The sequence below is a fragment of the Athene cunicularia genome (genome assembly GCF_003259725.1).
Source record: "Athene cunicularia isolate RWA chromosome 18 unlocalized genomic scaffold, athCun1 chr18_part1, whole genome shotgun sequence".
NCBI classification, from domain to species: Eukaryota; Metazoa; Chordata; class Aves; order Strigiformes; family Strigidae; genus Athene; species Athene cunicularia.
In genome coordinates this window covers 6,679,604-6,688,538 of record NW_020799123.1, presented here as the reverse complement: position 1 = coordinate 6,688,538, position 8,935 = coordinate 6,679,604, and the positions used below count along the sequence as shown (strand labels likewise).

At 60.2% G+C, this 8,935-nt stretch overlaps 2 protein-coding genes across 3 annotated transcripts in view; both read left to right on the top strand.

Moving 5' to 3' along the window:
* The window catches only part of RAB37 (RAB37, member RAS oncogene family), an 8,249-nt gene extending 2,233 nt beyond the window's left edge, over positions 1–6,016 (top strand). Inside the window, exons 2-9 of the mRNA XM_026861101.1 lie at positions 1,352–1,462; positions 3,524–3,565; positions 3,728–3,794; positions 3,881–3,933; positions 4,371–4,436; positions 5,223–5,279; positions 5,547–5,623; positions 5,737–6,016. Coding sequence (XP_026716902.1) covers positions 1,355–1,462; positions 3,524–3,565; positions 3,728–3,794; positions 3,881–3,933; positions 4,371–4,436; positions 5,223–5,279; positions 5,547–5,623; positions 5,737–5,842 — 576 coding nt within the window. The 5' untranslated portion in view covers positions 1,352–1,354 and the 3' untranslated portion in view covers positions 5,843–6,016. The remainder of the gene's footprint in view (positions 1–1,351; positions 1,463–3,523; positions 3,566–3,727; positions 3,795–3,880; positions 3,934–4,370; positions 4,437–5,222; positions 5,280–5,546; positions 5,624–5,736) is intronic.
* A 25-nt stretch (positions 6,017–6,041) lies between these two features.
* SLC9A3R1 (SLC9A3 regulator 1) overlaps positions 6,042–8,935 on the top strand; it is a 29,192-nt gene continuing 26,298 nt past the window's right edge. Inside the window, exons 1-2 of one of the 2 annotated variants that reach the window (XM_026861096.1) lie at positions 6,042–6,184; positions 8,400–8,424. In XM_026861096.1, the coding sequence (XP_026716897.1) occupies positions 6,043–6,184; positions 8,400–8,424 (167 nt within the window). In that variant the 5' untranslated portion in view covers position 6,042. Of the gene's footprint in view, positions 6,185–8,399; positions 8,425–8,753; positions 8,771–8,935 lie in introns of those variants that run through there. The other variant, XM_026861097.1, reaches the window with a different exon arrangement.

The window sequence follows — 8,935 nt, the reverse complement described above, 5'->3', positions numbered from 1 at the left end:
AACACCCCCACGCCCCTGCCAGGGATGGGGACCCTCCTCCCCGAGAGCACCCTTCTTTCCCAGCCCAGCTCGGCCGAAGGTCAGCCCGCAGAAGCACCCTACTCTTCCCGGCGGCAGAGGGGAGGCTCAGGGCCGAGGAGCCTTTTAATCGAAAAATTTAATACACAGCCCCAGGCTGAGCCCAGCACCCATGGGACCAGCCCTGAGACCTCCCCCTACCTTGCTGAGCTAGCTCCCAAAGTGGTCCTGAGTGCTGCCACCTTCCCTAAACTGCTTTTATTCCTTTGCCTTTATCCTCCCGGCTCTGACTCCTTTCAGTGGAGGGTGATTTTTGTGTCAGAGGGAGGAAATCAGTTGCCAACTTCATCCAAAGCAAGGTGAAGGCAGAACTGAGGGGTGTTTCCAGCTGCCCTCCAGCTTGGGCTGGGTAGGGGTGTCCGGGGGAAGGATTTGAGCAGCTAAGTCACCTGTCAGGGGGCAGAGCACTTCCAGCTCTGGCTGTGCTGGCCCCCAGGGCATTTGCTGTGCCATCCCTGTGGCAGGTGGCCACAGCTCACGGTGTTTGCCCAGCCCAGGGGCAGTGGGGCTGCGTGGGTTTGCTTTGCAGGCTCCAGCATCCCCGCAGGGTGGGTTTGTGGGGATGGACCTTCTTGCTGGAGTCCTGCTCGCTGCCAGTTTTAGGCAGGGGATAGATGTAGTCAGCATCAGGTTAATTATTGCTGGGCAGGAAAGGGCTGCTGCCGGCGCGCAGGGAGGAGAGAAGGCATCGGGGTGTCGGGTAAGGCTGTGCTTAGCGAGACCAGCATCAGTCCTGGCTGCTGCCTGCCCGGGTCCAGACGTGCCAGAGTGGTTGGGGAGCCCAGGTTGAGCCTGTTTGCTTAGCAGGAGGGGAAAAGGCACCGTGTTTGCTTTGGTGTCTGTGGCAGTCCCGGACATGGTGGCGTTTGCCCAAGCCATGCATCAGCCCTGGGGCTGGGCACGCCCGGGCTGGGGGTGGACGTGGCTCCACGTGTTGAGTAGCTGCTGCCGGTTCTCCAAGAAGCCTCCTGGGTTAGGAGACAGCCAGGGGCTGGCAGGAGACATCTCTTCTTGCTGCAGTACCTGTCTTCCTGCCAGCTCTCCTCTTCTGCTCTCCCCTTCTTCGGTGGCTGGGGACTGCTCTGCTGCCCTGAGGCTCTGCTTGGCTGCACTCTCGGGGGTCCCATCCCTCCCCCAGATCTCACAAGGTCCCCAGACCCAGCAGGACCATCCCTGGGGAAAGAAATGAAGGGACACAAGGGACCGGGGGGGGGCTCAGCACCGCTGCCCCCTCCCCAACCTGCTGACGCCTCTCCCTGCGCCCATCTTGCAGGTGATGTTACTTGGAGACTCGGGCGTGGGGAAAACCTGTTTCCTGCTCCAGTTCAAAGACGGGGCCTTTCTCTCCGGGACGTTCATAGCCACCGTGGGCATAGATTTCCGGGTGAGACCACCATGGCTGCCACCCCCTTGCCTCCCCAGACCCACACCTCAGCCAGGATGGGGCACTGAAAAGGGGAGACAGGGGGGTTTCCAGCCTCTGCACCCCACATAATGTACCAACCAGCAGCAAGTGCTTGCTGAAACCCTTCCAACTCTCCCCGGGAGAGCAGTAACAGACAGAAGAACCCACTGAGAGCAGCACTCTTGCCTTTAAATCAGCAAAAAGCCTCAATTTAGCCTATCCCAGCTGGGTGCGTGGGCTGGGGGTGTGCAGTGGGTGGCTGGCATGCTCCACTGGCCAGGCTGAGGCCAGTGGTTTTGGGGAGACAAACACTGGTTGCTGTAATTTTGTGCCTTGAAAGGGCTGAAGTGGGCTGCCGAGGAGTTATTTAGGTCACTAGATCCCATTTAAACTCTCCTGCTGCTCTCTCTTCACCAAATTCCAGCTACGGGGGTCTCTCGGGGGGCCGCGGGCAGGCAGAGCTGTTTGCAGCACAGGGTAGAGCAGTGTTTCAGCAGGCTGGAAGTCACGGGGGGGTGTCCCCGGTCTGGGCTCTGCCCACAACTGCCGACACGTGTCATGTGCGGTTGGCGCTTCCTCTGCCTCCGCAGATACTCTGGTTTTGTGCTGCCTTTGCTACCCGGGCTGCTCTTGGCTTGAAGGGGGAACTGGGGGGTTGGTAAGCAGGGGCTGGGGAGAGGGCCATGGGCTCGCTTTGGAAGGGTCTCGTGGCCTGTCCTTCCAATAAAGTCATGAGAAAAGGAAAATCTGCCATGTCCCACTGCTGGGCTCAGCACTGGTGGCCCCAGGGGTGTTGCCAGCTCGTAGGTACCTGCTCTGCTCCATGCAGGCATCCCCTCCAGCAGCTCATGCCTTGCTGCTGGTTGGTGACTTCCAGCATCTCCTAGGGCACATTTTCTGTTTTATTCAGCCCATTTTTTCAACTTTTATCATCTACACAAGAGCTGAATTTCCATTTCAAACAATTCCAGGCAACCAAATTATTTATAGGGGTCTTCTCCTTCCAGAATCATCCCTCCAAGTACAATTCTTTAAGAGTCTTAAAATAGCCCTTTGGTAAATCCTGCTTTTCTTTTCATGGGCCTCTGGAGAGAAGTCCCTGCACTTCTAAGTTGCGTACAGTGATTGCTTAAGCCCCAATAATTGTCTTCCCTCCTCATTTACAAATGCTGCTTCCCTTCCCCAGTCCCAGCCCAGCCGCAGGCTCGAGCGGCCCTGATGCCTGGCTGCAAACTGCCCTGACCTGGGAGATTTCCTCCTGCCATGCTGGATAAAGCTGCGTGCGACCCCCCTAACTCAGTGTGTGCAACCACCTTTAAGGGCCAAGCAAGGCTCCCCCCCAGCAAGAACACCCCAGCATCACCCACTGAGCATCCCCAGGTAGCTCATAGCATCCAAAAGCATTAAATTGCTGGAAGGAGCCCAAATTTATAGTGCAGGGGTGGTTCCTTCGGCACATGGAGCAGAGGAATCCTGGTAGAAGGGTCAGGGCTTAATAGAGGGCAGACGTTATAAAAGCACACCAAGATGTTATTAATAAATGTACATTTGCATGTAGTTCATGCAAGATCTCTCTAGTTCCCCAGCTCTGATGAACTTCCCCTGGCCATCTGGGCTGGGGCCACTGCAAGCCCAGGGCTACCCAGCAGGAGCCAGAGCAGGTTGGCATCCCTGTGCCTTGCGGGGCAGCCTGCATCATTAGCCAGCTCATTAAGGGGCTCGGGAGCCACAGGACAGGGGCACCGACTGTAGGAGATGAGCGAAGTACTGGGTCCAAAGCAGTCTGGGATCTTGCTGTCCTGTCTCTGTCAGGGCCCAAGTCTGCCCTTTTCCACCCTGGCATGAGGGGATGCTGCTCTGGGATGTCTCTGTAGCTGCCATGTGGCGTCACAGCCCCCCAGCAGGACCAGAGTTTGTAGCAGCGAGGCTTCGCTGTCCAGCCCCACGGACAGCCTGGCTTCATCCTGCTGGCCAGGGGAGAGTGGCTGAAGGGCTGGGACATGGCCAGCTCCACAATGGGGCTCTTCTTCTCTTCTGCAGAACAAAGTGGTGGCTGTGGACGGTGTGAAGGTGAAGTTGCAGGTGAGCTTTGGGAAGGGGTGAACAATTCCCAGCCAGATTGCTGGAAACCTGCCCCCCCCCCCGGCTGAGTGTGGTGGTCCGGCAGGGCCAGGAGCCACAGAGGCATCCCCAGCTGGGGGGGGGGTTCCCCTCCCCGCTCTCACCAGGGTGGCTTCTCAGCAGATCTGGGACACAGCAGGACAAGAGCGTTTCCGCAGCGTCACTCATGCCTACTACAGGGATGCCCAAGGTGGGTTTGGGGTCTGGTGGAGATGGGGGACACCAGCCAGAGCACAACCCTGCAGTGGGGCAATGCCTCTGCCTCTTCCCTTCCAGCCCTGCTCTTGCTCTATGATATCACCAGCAAGATGTCCTTTGACAACATCCGCGTGAGTCCCCTCCATGGATCAGAAGCATGTTTCTCCCCAGGGATCGGGGTTGTGGGTGCCCTGCGTGGCTTGCTGGGTGTTTGGGGCAGTTTGGAGCCTGTTTTACACATAAGCACTGGCTGGTTTGGCCAGACCCAGCCAGCTGGGAGCTCGTCCCGGAGGCACCTGGCTGGGTGCTGCATGGCTGGGTGAGTTTTGTTTAGGGACACGGTAAATGGCTGGAGGGCAAAAACGCGGTTTGGGATGGATGTGAACCATGGGTAGGCTTGGGTCGTGGCCAGGAGACAGGGCGTTTTCAGGACTGTTCAGCTGTGATGCTGGAATGGTTCCCATGCCAAAAAAACCCTCGTTTTCCCCATCATCATGGCAGGGTGTGAGGGCTGAGAGGGGAGGGATGGGGGTACCGCTCACCCCAACACAGCCCCGCTGCCCCGCAGGCCTGGCTGACAGAGATCCACGAGTACGCCCAGAAGGACGTGGTCATCATGCTGCTGGGTAATAAGGTGAGTGCAGGGTTCCCGTCACACCGCGGTTTGCTGTGCCGTGCTGTGCTGTGCCATGCTGTGCTGAGCCGAGCTATGCTGTGCCGATCCGGGCTGTGCCCTGTGGCTGTGGAGGGATGGGGCTCGGTGGGTGCTCTGCCTGCTGGCTGGGTGCATCCTGCTTACACCCCCCGCCTGGCTCTGCTGCTTTCTGGGCTCAGCCAGGGCCAGAGGTGACCCCCGAGGTTTGAGGGTGTCGGAGGCGGGGCCCGATGTTCCTGCTAGCCAGTGGGGGGCAGCACGAGGCTAAGGCTCCGGGTGTGGGATGCTGCTGGGTATGGGATGCCCACCCAGGTCCTGGATGCACCACCAGATCCCAGGTAGCCCCAAGTGCCAGATGCCCAATCAGGTCTCAGATTCTCTTCGCAGGTCCTAGATGCTGCCAGGTGCCTAATACCTGACTAGGTACGCGATTTTCCTCAGGGACTGAATGCCCCCTGAATCCTGGGTGATGCTGGGTACCCGGTGTCCAGCAGGACACCAGAAGTCCTGCTGGGTCCTGGGTACCCCCAGGTACTGGATGCTGCCTCAGGTCTCCAGGTCCCAGATGCCCCCCCACATCCTTGATGCCACCAGGTCCCAGATGCTCAACGGGTCCGAATTCTCCTCTGGTCACTGAATGTTCCTGGGTCTCTGACACCCCCAGTTCCTCGCAGGCCCCTGCACACCCCACTCTGCCTGCTTGCCAGATGCCCGCAGGGTGCCAGCTGGCCCTGGTACACAGTGATGCTTTCCTTCCCTTGGCAGGCCGACGTGAGCAGTGAGAGGGCTGTGAGGACGGAGGATGGAGCATCGCTGGCCAGGGTGAGCCATGCCAGGGTCTAACCCGGCTGAACCCCCCCCAGATAATTGCATGTTGCTCAGGGTCCCCACACGGCCGTGCCATCCCCTCTGACGGGTGCCCAGACCTGCCTGGCTCTATCACAGGCAGCGTGGCAGCTGCTTGCACAACAAAACCAAGAGCAAGGCAGGGAGGGGATGGCACCTTGTCCCCAAGCCAGGGGACAGGGATGATTTGGAGGGGCAGGAGAGCATTTCAGCACCGCTGACGGGGTCGTGCTGCCCTTGCAGGAGTACGGGGTGCCTTTCATGGAGACGAGCGCCAAGACGGGCATGAACGTGGAGCTGGCTTTCCTGGCCATTGCCAAGTGAGTACCTGGGGACCAGGGGAGCGGCAAGGGAGATGTCCCCTGCAGCCTCACCACCTCCCACACCCACACTGGAGCGGGTGAGTGGTGGTAACGTGGCCCCACCACCCCAGGGAGCTGAAGCAGCGTGCGGTGCAGCCGCCAGACGAGCCACGCTTCCAGATCCATGACTACATCGAGTCACAGAAGAAGAAATCCAGCTGCTGTGCCTTCGCCTGAGAGCGGTGGGGAGGAGCCAGCAGCTCCGGGGGTGCAGGCAGGCGGGAGGCAGAGCAGGGGCCCAATCCTGCTCTCGAGCACTGAGGGACCCAGGCTCTGACAAGCCAAGCATGGACAGGACAATGCATAAGAAGAGCCATCGCCCTGGGGCCGGATCCTGCCGCCAGGCGGGGCAATGTCAAAAAACAGTGGTGTGATGAATGCCAGCCTGGCCAGTGAGTCATGGGGATGCCTCCATCACCCAAGCAGGATGCAGGATACGGCCCCACACTGAGGGGTCCCTTGGAGCAGCTGGAGGGGCCATGTGTGTGCCACGGATGAGCCCCCATGCAGCCCCCGGCCCTCTCCTCCCCTGCAGCCATCCCTGCTCTTGGTGCTGCTCTCATCTGGCTGAAAGGGCCTGATCATGCCCCTGGTGCTGCCAGGCTATGACTTACTTCCAGAGACCCTCAGCTCTGCCCCCCAAGCTGCCCCATGCCCGGGTGTGGCTAGTGCCCACCCTCGGCAGTGGCTCCTCACTGCTGTGGTTGCTGCTGTTGGCTTTTATCCTCCTGCTGCCACGAAGGCAGTGATGTCCCCATTGTGTCCCGGTTCTGCTGGAGGGAAGGGCCGGGGTGGGGGAGCGTCCAGCCAAGCCTGCTCCCTGCCTGTGCAGCTGGCGTGAGAAATAAAACTCCCCTGAGAGCACTCTAGCAATGTTTGGGGCACTTCTAGTACACACGGCAATTTGGAAAAAACTTAATTCCCTACTCTTGTGGCCACAGGATTAGACACTTTTTTGTTTTTAATGAGAAAAACCTTTTCCTTTCAATCCAGAAAAAATCATCTCCAGCGTCACGCAGGCTGGATTTGGTGGGGTGGAGGTGCCCACAGTGGCCTGGGGCTGGGTTTCCCTCCCATCACTGTATGTGTAATACAACTTTCTTCCTGCCACTGGCAAATAGCAGCTGAAACCCACTCTCTGGAGAGGAGATGCCTGAGATGCTTCAAACACTGCTAGGTTGGGCACTGGCAGGGTGCAGGGTGCAAGGCTTGGGGCCCACGTTGCTGCATGTCCCTGGTGCTCAGCCTGGCCCTGCCAACCCCTCGAGCACGCTACCAGCTCCCCTGAGCACTACCTGGGATGGTGAGATGATGAATATTTGGTCATGGAGCTGAAGAACTGATGCAAAGGGCAGCTGTGGGAGGGCATGGTACTGCTGCACGTAGGAGTTGAGGACTGTCTGGCACATCTGTCCCTGCCAGCATCTTGCCTGGCCTTGTGCCCGAGCTGCTCACCTGTCACCTGCCCCGTGCCTCCTTCACCTCTGCTCTGCTCCCAGGTCTCTCTTTGCAAGTCTACAGATTAAAGCTGGGTATTTTTTAAGCTTTGCATCTGCCTGTTTTTTTTACTGCGTGAGAAATCCCTGCCCTAGGTCTGCAACGTGGGAGGCTGCTGCACCCAGGCGCTGCAGAGTGGCAGAGCTGAGGGGGGTGGGGGGGGCCTGGGAGCAGCCATGGGGAGGGGGAAGCATTCGTGGCCCCTTCTTCCACGCTGGGGCTTTCGCTGCACATTTCAGACAGTCCAAAGGTGAGAGGGGAAGAGTAAACATGGCCTGTTAAATTAAAACCAACCTCCTCCCCTGCTGTTCTCATGGTGCGGAGTCCAGCATTCCCCAAATAACTCCGTCTTCCCACCAATGGCATTGCTGCTGCTGCTTGGCTGATGTCTGCAAAAAAATGCTGGATGGCTTCAACACAAACAGACGTTGGCTCTTTTCTGATTTCCCCCCTCTGGCCTGAGCTCCCTTAACGTCACGCTGTGCTGCAAAGGGCCCTGGCAGGAGGAGGCAGCTGGGGTGCGATGGCACTGCCTGTGCCCTGCCATCCCGCAGGCGCTGCCAAACCCAAAAGCAGCTCTGGCCCTTTCATTTCCTGCTGCCTTTTTTCCTTATCGCGGTCCCGTGCTCAAACCAGCTGTCTTGGAGCTGGGTTTTGTTTCCTGACTTAGGGCAGCGTCCCCCCCCGGCTCCCCCCTGAACACACATTCAGGGTGGCCGTGCCGCTCACAACCTCCTTGTCGAGAAGAGGGCTGTTGATGCCACAGGCGAGGGACACTCCCCACCCCACCACCTCCATTCTGGGGCCGTATCACGACACGCTTGCCCTGGTTTTCCTCTCCACAGGCATCTGCTGCCGGCCGCCGTGGGATTCCTCTCTGTCGCCTTTCTCAGGGCCGAGCGGCCGTGGGCGAATGCTCAGCCGAGTGGAGGAAATAAATGAGCCCACCCTCAGCTCCCAGCTCGGCCCCGCGGAGCTGGAGCTCAGCCACCCCCCGGCACACGGGGGGGTTTCTCGGCCAGAGACACCTGCGAGGGACGTGTCCTGGGCACGCCGCAGAACCTCCTCGCTCGCCCGGCTGCAGCACAGTTAAACGGGATCCCGGCTGCCCTGGGGACCTTTGGCCAGCCTGAACTTCAGCTGGGCCTTGGAGCCCGGCAGTGAGAGACACCGACAGCACCTCCATGGCACCCTGCCTGGGACAAGCCAGGGGCTAGTGGCCAGCTCTGCCTGGCACCAGCAGCCCTGCTGCGGCGCCAGCGCGGCCCAGGCTTGCTGACCCAAACCCCAGGATCTCACACTCTTATAACCCCCTGCAGCCATTTTGGCTTCCTGGGCCTGAGCAGAGCCCACGGGGCTGGTGCAGAGCAAATCCCCCCAGGGTTTCCCCCATCTCCCCACCCCGGGTTCCCAGCTCCGGGGTGCCGATGGGGGGCCGGGGGGGGCTGTTCGGCGATGCAGGGCTGCTCTCTCATCTCTGCCGCACAGGGGGTTACCAGCGAGCGCGGCCTCCCGGGCCGCTTTCCCACGCAGTTTCGGTTTGGGGTTTTTATTTCGCTTTTGAAGCTTTGAAGAACCCTCCAGCCCGGGGCCGGCAGCGGGAGCGGCGTCTGGGGAGGGGGAGGACCTGCCCCGAGGGGCCGAGCTGTGCCGGTCCGGACGAGACCCCCCCCGGCGGGGCGGGGAGCGCTGCTCCGGCCTCCGGCCACCATGGGGGCTCCCTGCGGTGCCCCCGGGTAGAGGCACAGCGGGGGCTCAGCGGGGCGCGGGGGC